The following is a 23,348-nucleotide window of genomic DNA, read 5'->3' on the forward strand; positions in this document are numbered from 1 at the left end:
ATAAATCAATTCCCTCTAACACTGAGTGACTTTACTGGTCCAGCACCTCACTATATCACTTATATCTTTGCTTTATTATTCAGACTGCTTGAACACTAAATGTAGTCCATTACAATCAGATTAGGCCTTTTTCTATCCCTAGGTCAAAGGAACTGTGTGCTCTGAGTTGTTATCCCCGTACTTAGAAAGCCTAAAATGATGCTGCTTGTTTGGCCTATATCTCTTATACTTGCTTTCATAGCCCCACTGAGTGGCTGGATAAGACCGTGTATGTTATCATTGGTGGGTATTAATTATGGGGAAGTCCGTGTGACTGCGCCTGACACCATTAGTCCCCTCTCTTATTCTTCCATGGTGTGAGAAATGGTCGCACATATTTTTTATTTTTTTTTGTCCGATCCTCACAAATATGAACCCTATTCGATTCACAAGAATGATCCCCCAAAAAAATATGTGAACAAGTGAATTTTAAGAAATTCGGCTTCACTGATGGATTTACTCATCTCTGGATAATGATTTTGAGTTTAAGAAGATCAAAAGTAAACTCAAAAGGCTATAGGAATAGTAAAACATGCACATAAATTATTATTTTTAATGTATATTAATAAAATGTAAATTTTATTAACAGTTAATAGGTATATTCTGAAACGACACATAAATTATTCATAAATTCAGATCGAAAATGGTTTGGTTTTATTTTACTAACCATAAGGGGCACTTGCACACTACGACATCGCAAGCCGATGCTGTGACGCCGAGCGCGATAGTTCCCTCCCCCTTCGCAGCTGCGATATCATGGTGATAGCTGCCGTAGCGAACATTATCGCTACGGCAGCTTCACATGCACTCACCTGCCCTGCGACGTCGCTCTGGCCGGCGAACTGCCTCCTTCCTAAGGGGGTGGGTCGTGCAGCATCATAGCGACGTCACACGACAGACGGCCAATAGAAGCGGAGGGGCAAAGATGAGCGGGACGTAAACATCCCGCCCACCTCCTGGCTTCCACATAGCCGGCCGGGAGGCAGGTTGGAGACGTTCCTCGCTCCTGCGGCTTCACACACAGCGATGTGTGCTGCCGCAAGAACGAGGAACAACATCGTAACATCAGTCTTTCCCCATTCATGGAAATGACCGACGTTACACCGATGATACGATTACGACGCTTTTGTGCTCGTCAAACGTATCAAAAATGCTTTACACACTACGATGTTGAGAGTGATGCCGGAAGTGCGTCACTTTCGATTTGACCCCACCGACATTGCACCTGCGATGTCGTAGAGTGCAAAGTGCCCCCAAGTCTTAGCAATGAATGCAGGATAGTAATATCCTTCAATATTTTCTAGCTGAGCAATCCTTATATCTGCTGATGACTTTCTAGTAATGTAGGATAATAATGTAGCACACTATATAGCCATACCTGGATAAGTATTGCCCAGATGTAAGATTCAGGCTGTCTCTGTTCATGCAGTTCATTGTGCTGGGAATAAGAGCCAACTCTGGTTGATCCATTGTAGCAGTGGCAACAGCTCTGGCTATTAGTTCCATTGCATCCTGCACATAGTGTTCAAAGTAGGAAGCGGCAGTTGTCCCGTGAGCAATCAAACCTAATGGTAATCCTTCAGTCCTAAGTTCATCAACATTCTGCGAGTCTCCAAAAATCCAAAAAAATTCAGGTAATATAATTCCATATTGTGTAGTTGTTTCAAAAATTCGTCTTGTGTCTTCCATATCGCAACCAAACATAACAATAGTGGATGTGATGTCCTTTACACTTTCTAGGTTATATTGTAGGTAGCTTATAATATCATTTGTCAGTGTGAGATTTACAGTAATATTTAAAATTAATCCGAGATGAAACCTAGAATTATTTTGTGTCAGGGTGAGGAAATCTGTAATATTCCAGTCTTCTTGGCATAGGAGTATGCTATAGTTGTACCAGTTGTTCATCGTAAGAATGGATAGCGTGACATCGGCATTTGACGTTAGGGAATTTTCAATGCTAAGCTGCAGGTGAAGAGGATTCTGCATTAAAAGGAAAAGCAAATGTTAAGGTTTTTATTTCGGAAATGAAATGAGTTATTATTACATTGCTACATTTAAAGCTGTAAGGAACTCTTCATTAAAATACATGGCACAGTTTGCTGCTATGAGTCAACTTTCCTAAGATCAGAGCGCAGTTTTGTTGTCATTAAATTGTCGGAAGCCACTTTTACACTACATCAAACGAAAGAGTGCTAAGCACTGAGGAGTCTATCTATCAAAGTATCCATTCTTTGCTTTTAAGCATCAGTCAAGGCTCTGGCCAGGATTCAAAGGCTAAAAACTGACTACAGCATAAATTGCACTTCAATTCTAGTTTTAGATTTTATATAACATCTCATTTATACCAATGTTTCCACATCATTAGCCAAAGTCCAAATATATTGTATTTTATCTTACATTTCACGGTCATTTTTTGGAAACCACAATTGTAAAATCAGTAAAAATATTAAAATATGTTTTCGAATATAGTTTGCTAATAAATACATATTTGGGACATTAACCTAAAATTTTAATTAAAGATTACCGGCTTAGAAAATTTTGTCAAATTTATCATCTATCATCTATTATTAATTAGTAATTAAAATATTTCTCCACTTTTTGAGATCTTATCTCTCTAAATTAGCTGAATATAGGGGGTCCTCCTGCTGGGACCACCAGCAATGAAACGTAATTTGCAGAGGAATCTGGCAGCAAATGTTCATTTCTTTTTCAGTGTCACCACAGGAGAAACAAAGTATTACATGGAACCCATTAAAGTAATTGCCTGTCTATGCAATGTATGTAATGCATGGATGTTTGGGTTCTCAGGAGATATTTGTAGCCATTCAACACTTTTGCTAATACAAGTTCAATCAGCATCTCTGTATTTAAAAATGGCTTTTCTAAAACAGACAGCTCCTTTAATGCATCATATGCGGTTGTAAAAGCCAATAATTGCTTGATGTTCTTGACGCATGTTCCTTTATATTTTCCAATCATATATAAATTATACAAGCAGATTATTACATGAATAAATAAGGACTAAGAAAAATACTTCTATATTACACATATTGGTGGGTGAACCATAATTTGCATATGAATAATTTTATTAATAGTTTAAAAGGTTTTTACAGTTAAAAAATATTGCCATAAATGCTACAATCAGTAAGCTTTATAGCTTAGTAATATACTTTTTTTTATCCATAATTAGATGAATAATTAAGTTTGTGCTCAACATGGGTGACAGTCTTCTGTTTTGGTACATAATCAGAGATATATATGGAAGGGATTGGCTAACTGCCGTATTTTTCTGACTATACAACTGACTTTTTTATCAAGATAGGGTCTTGCTAAAATGTATCTTTGTCTTATATATCTGCACTTAGTAAGGTTAAAGTTCAGGACCTCTCTGACTGCTTCCTTAAATCACAGGGTAGAGTATTCATAAGTGCTGTGCTACCATGCCTAAAATAAGTGAGCGGCTCCTTAGGGTGGTGTCACACACAGCGACGACGACAACGACGTCGCTGCTACGTCACCATTTTCTGTGACGTTGCAGCGACGTCCCTTCGCTGTCGCTGTGTGTGACATCCAGCAACGACCTGGCCCCTCTGTGAGGTCACCGGTTGTTGCTGAATGTCCAGCTTCATTTTTTGGTCGTCGCTCTCCCGCTGTGACACACACATTGCTGTGTGTGACAGTGAGAGAGCAACGAAATGAAGTGAGCAGGGAGCAGGAGCCGGCGACTGGCAGCTGCGGTAAGCTGTAACCAGGGTAAACATCGGGTAATCAAGGGAAGACCTTTCCCTGGTTACCCGATATTTACCTTCGTTACCAGCGTCCGCCGATCTCGCTGCCAGTGCTGGCTCCTGCTCTCTGCACATGTAGCTGCACTACACATTGGGTAATTAACCCGATGTGTACTGTAGTTAGGAGTGCAGGGAGCCAGCGCTAAGCAGTGTGCGTGGCTCTCTGTAGCACAGCGACGCGTGTCGTTATGATCGCTGCTGCTTCTGCTGCATTTGACAGCTAAGCAGCGATCATAACAGCGACTTACAAGGTCGCTGTTGCGTCACATAAAATGGTGACGTAACAGCGACGTCGTTGTCGCTGTCACTATGTGTGAACCCAGCTTTAGTTCTCTTTTGATCTGTGTAATTAATGCTGAGCAGGAGAGACTGAGCTGAGCTTGCTATCAGGTTAAGTGAAGCTTTGGTACATATGAGGGTTAATAGAATGGATCTTTGGTGCACTGGTGGAAGGAAAACAAACCTATCTCATGTAGATAGCAAGTTGATTTATACTTAGGAGAAAAGTGTTGGTCGCCCAGAAAGAAAAGCTGATCTCCTCCATTTCCAACATATAGGATACATATGTGATGCCATCTTTGTTTGCTCACATCTATGTGTGGTCATGAAGAGCACAGAAAATCACTGTAGTACGGCACTGCTTGATATAAAATCTGCAATAGGCTTGCTTTATAATGGTGATATTAGAATAACATACTACAGGCTAAATTGTGTATAAGGAGTTTACATGGCATAAATGAAAGACAAAACACATGTAAATCACCAGGATTGTACCTGAATCCACAATAAATGGACTTGTGCTCTTTATGAAGTTTGGTACAAGACAACCAAAGTAAACTGTCTTGGGATCTTACTATGTCACTGTTGGGAACAGTATATAATGCCTTTTATTTTTTGGTACAACCTTCCTAATATACTTTTACCACTTTACAATAAATTATTACCCCTTTTCTACCTTGGAGCACCAAAAAACGAGCACAACAGTAGACCACCAACGATCGTTGTACCATCTCCTCCACATCTTTATATCACCAGAGTAGTTTTATAATTAATATTTTTTTCTGTTTTATGTTGTCCGATCTTGGATGTGTCTTATAGTGAGGTGCAGCTTATATTCTGAAAAATACAGTACTTATTTTAATAGTTCTGCTTGTCCATGATAAAGAAGAATACTGGCTTAGGTACTAAAATAACCAGTCAGTCCACTGTACAAAGGGCAGCAATGGGGTTCCCACACAGGAAATTCTCCAAACTACAGAGCACAAGCAAGAAATGAATCAGCAGAGACATGGGGCCCACGCAAATATTTGATGATCAGTAAACCTTACATAACTTGTCACATGCACCTTTGTCAGCACCTTATGGGAGGTGCAACTGCAAGGGTTAATTTATCTTTTCTCTCAATACTCAATATTGCATTCAACCTCTGTTATAGTCTTCAAAGTGAGCATAAATCCCACCCAACACAGTTTATACACCTCGATACAAAACACAATATCCCCATTTATCAACACACGATTTAATGAGTTCCTGAAATGCACACTAATGTCTAACAGTTAAAAGGCCACACACTCTCTGAAAGGCTGTGGATTCTTTACAGCTACAAGGGCTAAACTTATTAAAGTTTTACTTTCTAATGTCAGAAAAATTGTGGTTGCAAAAAAGGTATAAATTGAAAATAAAGTAACCCACAAATAAGCAAAACAGTAATAAAATAAAAAAGAGAAACAACAGAAATATCTAAAAGTTTCCATCTAATGTTGTTCTTACTTGAGGGTAGGAGAATTGTTTAATTGATCAAATTAAGCTCAGGCTGACCCACCCATTGTTTAGCCCATCTTTCATATATGCTTGGTCCTGGGCTCAAGTTTCCAGGACAGTCTACACTGTAAAATAGAAATCACAGGTCTGTAACTGGTCAATGGGCTAGTAAGGAGGTGAGCATATTGAATATTAAATAACTTGTTTTTCACCCCCCCCCCGTATATAGGAGAATTACAGCCTGACACTCATGCTGTACAAAGGCTAGTAAGATGCAGTACAGCGTAATCCCCACTAGGTGGCAGCAGAGTAGTGAAGGAGAGACAAAGAAACACTGTAACAGAAAGGCAGCTGAATTACAGCAGAGTAACTTAAGCAATATTAACAGGCGAATCACCAGGGGCAATAAAGTAGTCAAACAGTCAGGGTCTAGCTAGGGAAGTTGAGTCACTGCAAATGGAGGATCAATATCAAAGTCAGAAAGTAGAAACGAGTCAGAAGCCGGGAGATCAGGTATGCAAAGGGAAACACAAACAACAGACAGGAGAAGAAAATCAGGGGCTGGGACAAACGGGGAAGGGTTAAAGTCAGGACACAGTAGCAGGGAGGCAGAACAGATCAGGAACACTCACCAGAGCCAGTATACATGCTGTAAGGCAGAAACATCACTGGCACTGGGCCATAGGTAGAGAGGCAATATATACCTTCCTGGGATCCAGAACGAGGCAAGGGAAGTTAACCCATGACATGACCAGGCCAGAGCTGGGTGTAACCAGCAGCAGGGAAAAGCTGGCCTGGATCATGACACTGACCACACAGGACCATCTTCCCAAGATTTGCAGCTCAGGCTCACCAGCAAGAGGTATATTCTGTGATACCCCCTGGGTTCTGAGCTCCTGTTAGCCTAGTGATGTGTCTAGTAGAGTTGAGCGCGGTTCGTGGTTCGTGGTTCTCCAGTTCGCGGCTCGAGTGATTTTGGGGCATGTTCTAGATCGAACTAGAACTCGAGCTTTTTGCAAAAGCTCGATAGTTCTAGAAACGTTCGAGAACGGTTCTAGCAGCCAAAAAACAGCTAAATCCTAGCTTGGTTTCTGCTGTAATAGTGTAAGTCACTCTGTGAATCAAACTATTATCACATTTCAGTGTATAGTGTGCGTGAACAGCGCCTTCAGATCACTGCTGTTTCTATAATGGCGATCGCCATTTTTTTTTTTTTTTTTCTTGTCTTCCTTCCCTAAGCGCGCGCGTCTTGTGGGGCGGGCCAGCATGTCAGCCAATCACAGACACACACACACCTAAGTGGACTTTGAGCCAGAGAAGCAACGGCATGTGTGATAGGATCTGCATGTCACATGTCCCTGCATTATAAAACCGGACATTTTCTTCACGAACGCCATTATCTGCCTTCTGCGTCTTTGGTGTCAGACATCAGTGTCGCAGCTCCGTCCTCCTGAGTCCTATAGCCGATACAGCTGTATGCGCTGCATACACAGCGTTAGACAGCTTAGGGAGAGCACATTCTAGCATTCCTTTTAAGGGCTCAAAGCGGCAGGGTCAGAGAGCCATAAGTGACAGGTCCTGCAAACAGCAACAGCGTCTGTGTAGCCCAGGTCAGGGATTTCCTCCCTGCATTTCACCATTAGGAGGGAATAGAAAGGCAGGCTTCCATTCCTCTACCCAGAGCACCACAATCCTGCCACTGTACCCTCTTGTCCTCTGCACACTCCAACTCATTCTAAGTAAGCCATTATACTAGCAAACATTCAGTGTACCTAGTGGCATCCTATACGTGGCTATTGGACTTTGCTATAGTCCCACTAGTGCAAAGACATTTGCAGAGCACGTCTGCCTGCATTGCACACTACAACTTTTTTAAACTAAGCAATTTTACTAGCAAACACTCAGTGTACCTAGTGGCATCCTATACGTGGCTATTGGACTTTGCTATAGTCCCACTAGTGCCAAGACATTTGCAGCACGTCTGCCTGCGTTGCACACTCCAACTAATTATAACTAAGCCATTATACTAGCACACACTCAGTGTACCTAGTGGCATCCTATACGTGGCTATTGGACTTTGCTATAGTCCCACTAGTGCCAAGACATTTGCAGCACGTCTGCCTGCGTTGCACACTCCAACTAATTATAACTAAGCCATTATACTAGCACACACTCAGTGTACCTAGTGGCATCCTATACGTGGCTATTGGACTTTGCTATAGTCCCACTAGTGCCAAGACATTTGCAGCACGTCTGCCTGCGTTGCACACTCCAACTAATTATAACTAAGCCATTATACTAGCACACACTCAGTGTACCTAGTGGCATCCTATACGTGGCTATTGGACTTTGCTATAGTCCCACTAGTGCCAAGACATTTGCAGCACGTCTGCCTGCGTTGCACACTCCAACTAATTATAACTAAGCCATTATACTAGCACACACTCAGTGTACCTAGTGGCATCCTATACGTGGCTATTGGACTTTGCTATAGTCCCACTAGTGCCAAGACATTTGCAGCACGTCTGCCTGCGTTGCACACTCCAACTAATTATAACTAAGCCATTATACTAGCACACACTCAGTGTACCTAGTGGCATCCTATACGTGGCTATTGGACTTTGCTATAGTCCCACTAGTGCCAAGACATTTGCAGCACGTCTGCCTGCGTTGCACACTCCAACTAATTATAACTAAGCCATTATACTAGCACACACTCAGTGTACCTAGTGGCATCCTATACGTGGCTATTGGACTTTGCTATAGTCCCACTAGTGCCAAGACATTTGCAGCACGTCTGCCTGCGTTGCACACTCCAACTAATTATAACTAAGCCATTATACTAGCACACACTCAGTGTACCTAGTGGCATCCTATACGTGGCTATTGGACTTTGCTATAGTCCCACTAGTGCCAAGACATTTGCAGCACGTCTGCCTGCGTTGCACACTCCAACTAATTATAACTAAGCCATTATACTAGCACACACTCAGTGTACCTAGTGGCATCCTATACGTGGCTATTGGACTTTGCTATAGTCCCACTAGTGCCAAGACATTTGCAGCACGTCTGCCTGCGTTGCACACTCCAACTAATTATAACTAAGCCATTATACTAGCACACACTCAGTGTACCTAGTGGCATCCTATACGTGGCTATTGGACTTTGCTATAGTCCCACTAGTGCCAAGACATTTGCAGCACGTCTGCCTGCGTTGCACACTCCAACTAATTATAACTAAGCCATTATACTAGCACACACTCAGTGTACCTAGTGGCATCCTATACGTGGCTATTGGACTTTGCTATAGTCCTACTAGTGCCAAGACATTTGCAGAGCGCATCTGCCTGCGTTGCACACTCCAACTAATTATAACTAAGCCATTATACTAGCACACACTCAGTGAACCTAGTGGCATCCTATACGTGGATATTGGACTTTGCTATAGTCCCACTAGTGCCAAGACATTTGCAGCACGTCTGCCTGCGTTGCACACTCCAACTAATTATAACTAAGCCATTATACTAGCACACACTCAGTGTACCTAGTGGCATCCTATACGTGGCTATTGGACTTTGCTATAGTCCCACTAGTGCCAAGACATTTGCAGCACGTCTGCCTGCGTTGCACACTCCAACTAATTATAACTAAGCCATTATACTAGCACACACTCAGTGTACCTAGTGGCATCCTATACGTGGCTATTGGACTTTGCTATAGTCCCACTAGTGCCAAGACATTTGCAGCACGTCTGCCTGCGTTGCACACTCCAACTAATTATAACTAAGCCATTATACTAGCACACACTCAGTGTACCTAGTGGCATCCTATACGTGGCTATTGGACTTTGCTATAGTCCCACTAGTGCCAAGACATTTGCAGCACGTCTGCCTGCGTTGCACACTCCAACTAATTATAACTAAGCCATTATACTAGCACACACTCAGTGTACCTAGTGGCATCCTATACGTGGCTATTGGACTTTGCTATAGTCCCACTAGTGTCAAGACATTTGCAGCACGTCTGCCTGCGTTGCACACTCCAACTAATTATAACTAAGCCATTATACTAGCACACACTCAGTGTACCTAGTGGCATCCTATACGTGGCTATTGGACTTTGCTATAGTCCCACTAGTGCCAAGACATTTGCAGCACGTCTGCCTGCGTTGCACACTCCAACTAATTATAACTAAGCCATTATACTAGCACACACTCAGTGTACCTAGTGGCATCCTATACGTGGCTATTGGACTTTGCTATAGTCCCACTAGTGCCAAGACATTTGCAGCACGTCTGCCTGCGTTGCACACTCCAACTAATTATAACTAAGCCATTATACTAGCACACACTCAGTGTACCTAGTGGCATCCTATACGTGGCTATTGGACTTTGCTATAGTCCCACTAGTGCCAAGACATTTGCAGCACGTCTGCCTGCGTTGCACACCCCAACTAATTATAACTAAGCCATTATACTAGCACACACTCAGTGTACCTAGTGGCATCCTATACGTGGCTATTGGACTTTGCTATAGTCCCACTAGTGCCAAGACATTTGCAGCACGTCTGCCTGCGTTGCACACTCCAACTAATTATAACTAAGCCATTATACTAGCACACACTCAGTGTACCTAGTGGCATCCTATACGTGGCTATTGGACTTTGCTATAGTCCCACTAGTGCCAAGACATTTGCAGCACGTCTGCCTGCGTTGCACACTCCAACTAATTATAACTAAGCCATTATACTAGCACACACTCAGTGTACCTAGTGGCATCCTATACGTGGCTATTGGACTTTGCTATAGTCCCACTAGTGCCAAGACATTTGCAGCACGTCTGCCTGCGTTGCACACTCCAACTAATTATAACTAAGCCATTATACTAGCACACACTCAGTGTACCTAGTGGCATCCTATACGTGGCTATTGGACTTTGCTATAGTCCCACTAGTGCCAAGACATTTGCAGCACGTCTGCCTGCGTTGCACACTCCAACTAATTATAACTAAGCCATTATACTAGCACACACTCAGTGTACCTAGTGGCATCCTATACGTGGCTATTGGACTTTGCTATAGTCCTACTAGTGCCAAGACATTTGCAGAGCGCATCTGCCTGCGTTGCACACTCCAACTAATTATAACTAAGCCATTATACTAGCACACACTCAGTGAACCTAGTGGCATCCTATACGTGGATATTGGACTTTGCTATAGTCCCACTAGTGCCAAGACATTTGCAGCACGTCTGCCTGCGTTGCACACTCCAACTAATTATAACTAAGCCATTATACTAGCACACACTCAGTGTACCTAGTGGCATCCTATACGTGGCTATTGGACTTTGCTATAGTCCCACTAGTGCCAAGACATTTGCAGCACGTCTGCCTGCGTTGCACACTCCAACTAATTATAACTAAGCCATTATACTAGCACACACTCAGTGTACCTAGTGGCATCCTATACGTGGCTATTGGACTTTGCTATAGTCCCACTAGTGCCAAGACATTTGCAGCACGTCTGCCTGCGTTGCACACTCCAACTAATTATAACTAAGCCATTATACTAGCACACACTCAGAGTACCTAGTGGCATCCTATACGTGGCTATTGGACTTTGCTATAGTCCCACTAGTGCCAAGACATTTGCAGCACGTCTGCCTGCGTTGCACACTCCAACTAATTATAACTAAGCCATTATACTAGCACACACTCAGTGTACCTAGTGGCATCCTATACGTGGCTATTGGACTTTGCTATAGTCCCACTAGTGCCAAGACATTTGCAGCACGTCTGCCTGCGTTGCACTCTCCAACTAATTATAACTAAGCCATTATACTAGCACACACTCAGTGTACCTAGTGGCATCCTATACGTGGCTATTGGACTTTGCTATAGTCCTACTAGTGCCAAGACATTTGCAGAGCGCATCTGCCTGCGTTGCACACTCCAACTAATTATAACTAAGCCATTATACTAGCACACACTCAGTGAACCTAGTGGCATCCTATACGTGGATATTGGACTTTGCTATAGTCCCACTAGTGCCAAGACATTTGCAGCACGTCTGCCTGCGTTGCACACTCCAACTAATTATAACTAAGCCATTATACTAGCACACACTCAGTGTACTTAGTGGCATCCTATACGTGGCTATTGGACTTTGCTATAGTCCCACTAGTGCCAAGACATTTGCAGCACGTCTGCCTGCGTTGCACACTCCAACTAATTATAACTAAGCCATTATACTAGCACACACTCAGTGTACCTAGTGGCATCCTATACGTGGCTATTGGACTTTGCTATAGTCCCACTAGTGCCAAGACATTTGCAGCACGTCTGCCTGCGTTGCACACTCCAACTAATTATAACTAAGCCATTATACTAGCACACACTCAGTGTACCTAGTGGCATCCTATACGTGGCTATTGGACTTTGCTATAGTCCCACTAGTGCCAAGACATTTGCAGCACGTCTGCCTGCGTTGCACACTCCAACTAATTATAACTAAGCCATTATACTAGCACACACTCAGTGTACCTAGTGGCATCCTATACGTGGCTATTGGACTTTGCTATAGTCCCACTAGTGCCAAGACATTTGCAGCACGTCTGCCTGCGTTGCACACTCCAACTAATTATAACTAAGCCATTATACTAGCACACACTCAGTGTACCTAGTGGCATCCTATACGTGGCTATTGGACTTTGCTATAGTCCTACTAGTGCCAAGACATTTGCAGAGCGCATCTGCCTGCGTTGCACACTCCAACTAATTATAACTATGCCATTATACTAGCACACACTCAGTGAACCTAGTGGCATCCTATACGTGGATATTGGACTTTGCTATAGTCCCACTAGTGCCAAGACATTTGCAGCACGTCTGCCTGCGTTGCACACTCCAACTAATTATAACTAAGCCATTATACTAGCACACACTCAGTGTACCTAGTGGCATCCTATACGTGGCTATTGGACTTTGCTATAGTCCCACTAGTGCCAAGACATTTGCAGCACGTCTGCCTGCGTTGCACACTCCAACTAATTATAACTAAGCCATTATACTAGCACACACTCAGTGTACCTAGTGGCATCCTATACGTGGCTATTGGACTTTGCTATAGTCCTACTAGTGCCAAGACATTTGCAGAGCGCATCTGCCTGCGTTGCACACTCCAACTAATTATAACTAAGCCATTATACTAGCACACACTCAGTGTACCTAGTGGCATCCTATACGTGGCTATTGGACTTTGCTATAGTCCCACTAGTGCCAAGACATTTGCAGCACGTCTGCCTGCGTTGCACACTCCAACTAATTATAACTAAGCCATTATACTAGCACACACTCAGTGTACCTAGTGGCATCCTATACGTGGCTATTGGACTTTGCTATAGTCCCACTAGTGCCAAGACATTTGCAGCACGTCTGCCTGCGTTGCACACTCCAACTAATTATAACTAAGCCATTATACTAGCACACACTCAGTGTACCTAGTGGCATCCTATACGTGGCTATTGGACTTTGCTATAGTCCTACTAGTGCCAAGACATTTGCAGAGCGCATCTGCCTGCGTTGCACACTCCAACTAATTATAACTAAGCCATTATACTAGCACACACTCAGTGTACCTAGTGGCATCCTATACGTGGCTATTGGACTTTGCTATAGTCCCACTAGTGCCAAGACATTTGCAGCACGTCTGCCTGCGTTGCACACTCCAACGAATTATAACTAAGTTACATTGTCAGGGATATTTATTCTTTATTATTCTGCTGTTAATAAAGCTAGACCACCACTGCAATCTTCACCACCTCTCAATTTTTACTACCACATTTTCAGTCCACAATCTTGTCGCAATCAACATGAGTGGCAAAATGACAGATGCTGGTGGAAAGGGGAAGAGGCGTGGTGGAAAAGGCAAAAAAGGTTTTGTCAGTGGGGAAGGTGCCAAAGCTCCATTATCATCTGCTGAAGATAGACCATCTACTAGCAAAAGTAAGATGTCTACTACTTATTGTGGACAATCCGATGTGCTCCCTTTTTTACGGACACGAACAAGAGGAACAAAGGTAGATGATGGGCAAAAAAGGAAAATGCTTGAATGGATCTCAAGTGGTCCAACAAGTGCCCTCTCAGCCACTTCAAGTACCGCATCCAAAAAACACCATTCCTCTGAGTTGTCATCCCAATCACACTTGATTTCTCCCAGCTCTGAAGTCTCCATCAGCCCTGCACAGTATGGTGGAACTGAGATGGCTGAGTCTGCAGAGCTGTTCAGTCACACTATAGCCTGGGAATCAGAGGTCTGCTCCCAAGCTACAGTGAGTACAGAACAGGAAATGGTCTGCAGTGATGCCCAGAACCTTTGTGACTCAGATTCAGGCCGTGAGGACCAAGTTTCTGAGCATAATGTTGACCCTTTGTCACAAACTGTAACACCTGTGGTTATAGACAATGAGGAACATACTGATGAAGATGAGACGCAGATACCCGATTGGGATGACAACTTAAATATTCGGTCAGGGCAAGAAGAGGCTCGGTCTGAGGGGGAGGGGAGTGCGAACACAACAATTGATGATGACGTTCTAGATCCCACCTACTGTCAACCCCCAGTCAGGCACTCGAGGAGGTCAACAGAGGCGGTGGAGGAGGATGCAACCGACGACGAAGTTACCTTGCGCCTTCCTGGACAGAGTCGGAGCACTGGTAGCATGTCTACAACTGCATCCTCAGCCACCACTCTGCCTATGAGCATTATTCGGGGTGGATCAACAGGTCGCATGGCCTCTAAGCCTTGCCTAGCCTGGGCCTTTTTTCACATCGAAAAAGATCGCCCAACTCATGTGATATGTAACATTTGTCATGATTCTGTTAGTAGAGGTCAAAACCTCAGCAGTTTGACAACTTCTTCCATGAATCGTCACATGAATAAATATCATAAGTCCCGGTGGGAAGCTCACCGTGCTGCAATGCCGGCTAGCGGAGCGAACCATCCACCGCCCGCCCCTTCCAGTGCATCCGCGCGCTCTTCATCTTCTAGAACTGTGGGGACAGCTGTCACAACTGTTTTTCCACGCAAAACTTCCACCACTGTAACCGCAACAGGCAGTTTGCTTGTAAGGTCGTCAGTTGGTTTGGAAGGGGAAACAAGTGAGTGTGTACAGCTCTCTCAGACATCGATAGCACCAACGTTGGATGAAGGCAACATCATGTCTCCGCCTACACTTTCCTCACAAACCTGCATTTTTCCAGGGACACCCTACTCAACACCGTCTACACACAGCAGCCAGATCTCTGTCCCTCAGATGTGGTCAAATAAAAGGCCACTTCCTCCGACCCATGACAAAGCTAAGAGGTTGACTCTATCCCTCTGTAAGCTGTTGGCTACCGAAATGCTGCCTTTCCGCCTAGTGGACACACAGGATTTTAGAGACCTTATGTCTGTCGCTGTGCCCCAGTACCAGATGCCTAGTCGCCACTACTTCTCTAAGAAAGGTGTGCCCGCGCTACACCAGCATGTCGCACACAACATCACCGCTTCCTTGAGAAACTCTGTGTGTGAACGGGTGCATTTCACCACCGATACTTGGACCAGTAAGCATGGACAGGGACGTTACATGTCGCTGACTGGGCACTGGGTAACTATGGTGATAGATGGTGAAGGGTCTGCTGCACAAGTCTTGCCGTCCCCACGACTTGTGTGTCAATCCTCTGTCTGTCCAAGTTCCGCCACAGCTTCTGCATCCTCCACCTCATCTGGGTCCTCCACCTCCGCCCCAAGCCTGCCTGGTCAGGCCACCAGCGTTCTCACTGCGCAGAAGGAATCACGCACGCCTCATTACTATGCTGGCAGCCGAGCGCAACGGCATCAGGCGGTCTTTAGCTTGACATGTCTTGGTAATAAGAGTCACACAGCTGAGGAGTTGTGGTCAGCTCTGCGGTCCGAGTTTAATAAATGGTTGTCTCCACTCAACCTGCAGCCTGGTAAGGCCGTGTGCGACAATGCTGCAAACCTGGGTGCGGCCCTTCGCCTGGGCAAGGTGACACACGTACCTTGTATGGCTCACGTGTTGAACCTTGTCGTGCAGCAATTTTTAACACACTATCCCGGCCTAGATGGCCTTCTGAACAGGGCACGAAAACTGTCTGCTCACTTCCGGCGTTCAAGCGCCGCAGCTGAGCGACTTGCATCGCTACAGAAGTCTTTCGGCCTGCCGGTTCATCGCCTGAAATGCGATGTGGCGACACGCTGGAATTCAACTCTCCACATGTTACAGCGACTGTGGCAGCACCGCAGAGCCCTGGTGCAATACGTCATGACGTATAGCCTGGGCCAACGAGATGCAGAGGTGGGGCAGATCACCCTGATGGAGTGGTCTCAGATCAAGGACCTATGCACCCTTCTGCACAGTTTCGACATGGCGACGAATATGTTTAGCTCTGACAATGCCATTATCAGCATGACGATTCCAGTCATTTACATGCTGGAGCACACGCTAAACACTATTCGGAGTCAGGGGGTGGGACAACACGAAGGGGAGGAACTACAGGAGGATTCATATGTGCAAGGGACAACAACATCACCAAGGTCCAGACGTTCATCATCACCAACGCAGCAGGCATGGGACCATGGGGAACAGGGATCGACAAGGGCGCATAGTAGCAGGCGAAATGTTGAGCAAGGTGCAGGAGAACATGAAGAAATGGAGGACGAACTGTCCATGGACATGGAAGACTCAGCGGATGAGGGAGACCTTGGTCAAATTTCAGTTGAAAGAGGTTGGGGGGAGATGTCAGAGGAAGAAAGAACGGGTAGCACCTCTATGCCACAAACACCGCGTGGACTTGGTCCGCATGGCTGCGCAAGACACATGAGTGCCTTTTTGTTGCACTACCTCCAACATGACAGTCGTATTGTCAAAATTAGAAGTGATGATGACTACTGGATTGCCACACTATTAGATCCCCGGTACAAGTCCAAATTTTGTGACATAATTCCAGCCATAGAAAGGGACGCACGTATGCAGGAGTATCAGCAGAAGCTGTTACTCGATCTTAGCTCGGCTTTTCCACCAAACAACCGTGCAGGTGCAGGGAGGGAATCTCCCAGTTGTAACTTGACAAACATGGGATGGTCTCGTCATCTTCACCAGTCTACCCGTACCAGTAGGACCGTATCTGGTGCCGGTAACAGCAATTTTATGGAATCTTTTCATAATTTTTTTAGACCCTCTTTTGCAAGGCCACCAGAGACAACAAGTCTGACACATACTCAACGGCTGGAGAGGATGATACAGGAGTATCTCCAAATGAACATCGATGCCATGACTGTGCAACTGGAGCCTTGCTCCTTTTGGGCTTCAAACATAGAAAAATGGCCAGAGCTCTCCAGTTACGCCTTGGAGATTTTGTCGTGTCCAGCTGCCAGCGTTGTCTCTGAACGTGTCTTCAGTGCTGCTGGGTGTGTGCTGACAGATAAGCGCACGCGTCTGTCCAGTGACAATGTGGACAGACTGACGTTCATCAAAATGAACAAGTCATGGATCCAGAAGGAATTTACTACCCCTGTGTCATCCTGGGGAGAGTAAATGCTTGTGGATTTGGAATGTGCTTGATGCAAATCAAAACATCCTGTTTGCAACTAGGGCCCAAGTGCTGCCACTGATGGGGTGGGTGTCTGTGTGGCCCAATTTTTGGAAAAAAGGGAGACTCCGCTTGGAGTAACCCTTGCTTACATTGTTTTTAAAAGAAGCCAAGATGAACAAGTCATGGGTCAGCAAAGACTTTGCTACCTACCCCGGTGTCATCCTGGGGACGGTTAATTATGGGGTATTTTTGAATGTGATTGATGCAAATCAAAACATCCTGTTTGCAACTAGGGCCCAAGTGCTGCCACTGATGGGGTGGGTGTCTGTGTGGCCCAATTTTTGGAAAAAAAGGGAGACTCCGCTTGGAGTAACCCTTGCTTGATGTGTTTTTAAAAGAAGCCAAGATGAACAGAGCTGGGATCAGGAAAGACTTTGCTACCTACCCCGGTGTCATCCTGGGGACGGATAAGAATGGCGTATTTTTGAATGTGCTTGATGCAAATCAAAACATCCTGTTTGCAACTAGGGCCCAAGTGCTGCCACTGATGGGGTGGGTGTCTGTGTGGCCCAATTTTTGGAAAAAAAGGGAGACTCCGCTTGGAGTAACCCTTGCTTGATGTGTTTTTAAAAGAAGCCAAGATGAACAGAGCTGGGATCAGCAAAGACTTTGCTACCTACCCCGGTGTCATCCTGGGGACGGATAAGAATGGCGTATTTTTGAATGTTCTTGATGCAAATCAAAACATCCTGTTTGCAACTAGGGCCCAAGTGCTGCCACTGATGGGGTGGATGTCTGTGTGGCCCAATTTTTGGAAAAAAAGGGAGACTCCGCTTGGAGTAACCCTTGCTTGATGTGTTTTTAAAAGAAGCCAAGATGAACAGAGCTGGGATCAGCAAAGACTTTGCTACCTACCCCGGTGTCATCCTGGGGACGGATAAGAATGGCGTATTTTTGAATGTGCTTGATGCAAATCAAAACATCCTGTTTGCAACTAGGGCCCAAGTGCTGCCACTGATGGGGTGGGTGTCTGTGTGGCCCAATTTTTGGAAAAAAGGGAGACTCCGCTTGGAGTAACCCTTGCTTGATGTGTTTTTAAAAGAAGCCAAGATGAACAGAGCTGGGATCAGGAAAGACTTTGCTACCTACCCCGGTGTCATCCTGGGGACGGATAACAATGGCGTATTTTTGAATGTGCTTGATGCAAATCAAAACATCCTGTTTGCAACTAGGGCCCAAGTGCTGCCACTGATGGGGTGGGTGTCTGTGTGGCCCAATTTTTGGAAAAAAAGGGAGACTCCGCTTGGAGTAACCCTTGCTTGATGTGTTTTTAAAAGAAGCCAAGATGAACAGAGCTGGGATCAGCAAAGACTTTGCTACCTACCCCGGTGTCATCCTGGGGACGGATAAGAATGGCGTATTTTTGAATGTGCTTGATGCAAATCAAAACATCCTGTTTGCAACTAGGGCCCAAGTGCTGCCACTGATGGGGTGGGTGTCTGTGTGGCCCAATTTTTGGAAAAAAAGGGAGACTCCGCTTGGAGTAACCCTTGCTTGATGTGTTTTTAAAAGAAGCCAAGATGAACAGAGCTGGGATCAGCAAAGACTTTGCTACCTACCCCGGTGTCATCCTGGGGACGGATAAGAATGGCGTATTTTTGAATGTGCTTGATGCAAATCAAAACATCCTGTTTGCAACTAGGGCCCAAGTGCTGCCACTGATGGGGTGGGTGTCTGTGTGGCCCAATTTTTGGAAAAAAGGGAGACTCCGCTTGGAGTAACCCTTGCTTACATTGTTTTTAAAAGAAGCCAAGATGAACAAGTCATGGGTCAGCAAAGACTTTGCTACCTACCCCGGTGTCATCCTGGGGACGGTTAATTATGGGGTATTTTTGAATGTGATTGATGCAAATCAAAACATCCTGTTTGCAACTAGGGCCCAAGTGCTGCCACTGATGGGGTGGGTGTCTGTGTGGCCCAATTTTTGGAAAAAAAGGGAGACTCCGCTTGGAGTAACCCTTGCTTGATGTGTTTTTAAAAGAAGCCAAGATGAACAGAGCTGGGATCAGCAAAGACTTTGCTACCTACCCCGGTGTCATCCTGGGGACGGATAAGAATGGCGTATTTTTGAATGTGCTTGATGCAAATCAAAACATCCTGTTTGCAACTAGGGCCCAAGTGCTGCCACTGATGGGGTGGGTGTCTGTGTGGCCCAATTTTTGGAAAAAAAGGGAGACTCCGCTTGGAGTAACCCTTGCTTGATGTGTTTTTAAAAGAAGCCAAGATGAACAGAGCTGGGATCAGGAAAGACTTTGCTACCTACCCCGGTGTCATCCTGGGGACGGATAAGAATGGCGTATTTTTGAATGTGCTTGATGCAAATCAAAACATCCTGTTTGCAACTAGGGCCCAAGTGCTGCCACTGATGGGGTGGGTGTCTGTGTGGCCCAATTTTTGGAAAAAAGGGAGACTCCGCTTGGAGTAACCCTTGCTTGATGTGTTTTTAAAAGAAGCCAAGATGAACAGAGCTGGGATCAGCAAAGACTTTGCTACCTACCCCGGTGTCATCCTGGGGACGGATAAGAATGGCGTATTTTTGAATGTGCTTGATGCAAATCAAAACATCCTGTTTGCAACTAGGGCCCAAGTGCTGCCACTGATGGGGTGGGTGTCTGTGTGGCCCAATTTTTGGAAAAAAGGGAGACTCCGCTTGGAGTAACCCTTGCTTACATTGTTTTTAAAAGAAGCCAAGATGAACAAGTCATGGGTCAGCAAAGACTTTGCTACCTACCCCGGTGTCATCCTGGGGACGGTTAATTATGGGGTATTTTTGAATGTGATTGATGCAAATCAAAACATCCTGTTTGCAACTAGGGCCCAAGTGCTGCCACTGATGGGGTGGGTGTCTGTGTGGCCCAATTTTTGGAAAAAAAGGGAGACTCCGCTTGGAGTAACCCTTGCTTGATGTGTTTTTAAAAGAAGCCAAGATGAACAGAGCTGGGATCAGGAAAGACTTTGCTACCTACCCCGGTGTCATCCTGGGGACGGATAAGAATGGCGTATTTTTGAATGTGCTTGATGCAAATCAAAACATCCTGTTTGCAACTAGGGCCCAAGTGCTGCCACTGATGGGGTGGGTGTCTGTGTGGCCCAATTTTTGGAAAAAAAGGGAGACTCCGCTTGGAGTAACCCTTGCTTGATGTGTTTTTAAAAGAAGCCAAGATGAACAGAGCTGGGATCAGCAAAGACTTTGCTACCTACCCCAGTGTCATCCTGGTGACGGATAAGAATGGCGTATTTTTGAATGTGCTTGATGCAAATCAAAACATCCTGTTTGCAACTAGGGCCCAAGTGCTGCCACTGATGGGGTGGGTGTCTGTGTGGCCCAATTTTTGGAAAAAAAGGGAGACTCCGCTTGGAGTAACCCTTGCTTGATGTGTTTTTAAAAGAAGCCAAGATGAACAGAGCTGGGATCAGGAAAGACTTTGCTACCTACCCCGGTGTCATCCTGGGGACGGATAAGAATGGCGTATTTTTGAATGTGCTTGATGCAAATCAAAACATCCTGTTTGCAACTAGGGCCCAAGTGCTGCCACTGATGGGGTGGGTGTCTGTGTGGCCCAATTTTTGGAAAAAAGGGAGACTCCGCTTGGAGTAACCCTTGCTTGATGTGTTTTTAAAAGAAGCCAAGATGAACAGAGCTGGGATCAGGAAAGACTTTGCTACCTACCCCGGTGTCATCCTGGGGACGGATAACAATGGCGTATTTTTGAATGTGCTTGATGCAAATCAAAACATCCTGTTTGCAACTAGGGCCCAAGTGCTGCCACTGATGGGGTGGGTGTCTGTGTGGCCCAATTTTTGGAAAAAAAGGGAGACTCCGCTTGGAGTAACCCTTGCTTGATGTGTTTTTAAAAGAAGCCAAGATGAACAGAGCTGGGATCAGCAAAGACTTTGCTACCTACCCCGGTGTCATCCTGGGGACGGATAAGAATGGCGTATTTTTGAATGTGCTTGATGCAAATCAAAACATCCTGTTTGCAACTAGGGCCCAAGTGCTGCCACTGATGGGGTGGGTGTCTGTGTGGCCCAATTTTTGGAAAAAAAGGGAGACTCCGCTTGGAGTAACCCTTGCTTGATGTGTTTTTAAAAGAAGCCAAGATGAACAGAGCTGGGATCAGCAAAGACTTTGCTACCTACCCCGGTGTCATCCTGGGGACGGATAAGAATGGCGTATTTTTGAATGTGCTTGATGCAAATCAAAACATCCTGTTTGCAACTAGGGCCCAAGTGCTGCCACTGATGGGGTGGGTGTCTGTGTGGCCCAATTTTTGGAAAAAAGGGAGACTCCGCTTGGAGTAACCCTTGCTTACATTGTTTTTAAAAGAAGCCAAGATGAACAAGTCATGGGTCAGCAAAGACTTTGCTACCTACCCCGGTGTCATCCTGGGGACGGTTAATTATGGGGTATTTTTGAATGTGATTGATGCAAATCAAAACATCCTGTTTGCAACTAGGGCCCAAGTGCTGCCACTGATGGGGTGGGTGTCTGTGTGGCCCAATTTTTGGAAAAAAAGGGAGACTCCGCTTGGAGTAACCCTTGCTTGATGTGTTTTTAAAAGAAGCCAAGATGAACAGAGCTGGGATCAGCAAAGACTTTGCTACCTACCCCGGTGTCATCCTGGGGACGGATAAGAATGGCGTATTTTTGAATGTGCTTGATGCAAATCAAAACATCCTGTTTGCAACTAGGGCCCAAGTGCTGCCACTGATGGGGTGGGTGTCTGTGTGGCCCAATTTTTGGAAAAAAAGGGAGACTCCGCTTGGAGTAACCCTTGCTTGATGTGTTTTTAAAAGAAGCCAAGATGAACAGAGCTGGGATCAGGAAAGACTTTGCTACCTACCCCGGTGTCATCCTGGGGACGGATAAGAATGGCGTATTTTTGAATGTGCTTGATGCAAATCAAAACATCCTGTTTGCAACTAGGGCCCAAGTGCTGCCACTGATGGGGTGGGTGTCTGTGTGGCCCAATTTTTGGAAAAAAGGGAGACTCCGCTTGGAGTAACCCTTGCTTGATGTGTTTTTAAAAGAAGCCAAGATGAACAGAGCTGGGATCAGCAAAGACTTTGCTACCTACCCCGGTGTCATCCTGGGGACGGATAAGAATGGCGTATTTTTGAATGTGCTTGATGCAAATCAAAACATCCTGTTTGCAACTAGGGCCCAAGTGCTGCCACTGATGGGGTGGGTGTCTGTGTGGCCCAATTTTTGGAAAAAAGGGAGACTCCGCTTGGAGTAACCCTTGCTTACATTGTTTTTAAAAGAAGCCAAGATGAACAAGTCATGGGTCAGCAAAGACTTTGCTACCTACCCCGGTGTCATCCTGGGGACGGTTAATTATGGGGTATTTTTGAATGTGATTGATGCAAATCAAAACATCCTGTTTGCAACTAGGGCCCAAGTGCTGCCACTGATGGGGTGGGTGTCTGTGTGGCCCAATTTTTGGAAAAAAAGGGAGACTCCGCTTGGAGTAACCCTTGCTTGATGTGTTTTTAAAAGAAGCCAAGATGAACAGAGCTGGGATCAGGAAAGACTTTGCTACCTACCCCGGTGTCATCCTGGGGACGGATAAGAATGGCGTATTTTTGAATGTGCTTGATGCAAATCAAAACATCCTGTTTGCAACTAGGGCCCAAGTGCTGCCACTGATGGGGTGGGTGTCTGTGTGGCCCAATTTTTGGAAAAAAAGGGAGACTCCGCTTGGAGTAACCCTTGCTTGATGTGTTTTTAAAAGAAGCCAAGATGAACAGAGCTGGGATCAGCAAAGACTTTGCTACCTACCCCAGTGTCATCCTGGTGACGGATAAGAATGGCGTATTTTTGAATGTGCTTGATGCAAATCAAAACATCCTGTTTGCAACTAGGGCCCAAGTGCTGCCACTGATGGGGTGGGTGTCTGTGTGGCCCAATTTTTGGAAAAAAAGGGAGACTCCGCTTGGAGTAACCCTTGCTTGATGTGTTTTTAAAAGAAGCCAAGATGAACAGAGCTGGGATCAGGAAAGACTTTGCTACCTACCCCGGTGTCATCCTGGGGACGGATAAGAATGGCGTATTTTTGAATGTGCTTGATGCAAATCAAAACATCCTGTTTGCAACTAGGGCCC

At 45.2% G+C, this 23,348-nt stretch overlaps 1 protein-coding gene across 2 annotated transcripts in view; it reads right to left on the bottom strand.

Moving 5' to 3' along the window:
• The window catches only part of GRIN3A (glutamate ionotropic receptor NMDA type subunit 3A), an 813,333-nt gene that overhangs the window by 458,566 nt on the left and 331,419 nt on the right, over nt 1-23,348 (bottom strand). For both annotated transcript variants that reach the window (XM_075316157.1, XM_075316160.1), the window contains exon 3: nt 1,418-2,022. In XM_075316157.1, coding sequence (XP_075172272.1) covers nt 1,418-2,022 — 605 coding nt within the window. The remainder of the gene's footprint in view (nt 1-1,417; nt 2,023-23,348) is intronic.

The sequence above is a fragment of the Anomaloglossus baeobatrachus genome, chromosome 1 (genome assembly GCF_048569485.1).
Source record: "Anomaloglossus baeobatrachus isolate aAnoBae1 chromosome 1, aAnoBae1.hap1, whole genome shotgun sequence".
Taxonomy (NCBI): domain Eukaryota; kingdom Metazoa; phylum Chordata; class Amphibia; order Anura; family Aromobatidae; genus Anomaloglossus; species Anomaloglossus baeobatrachus.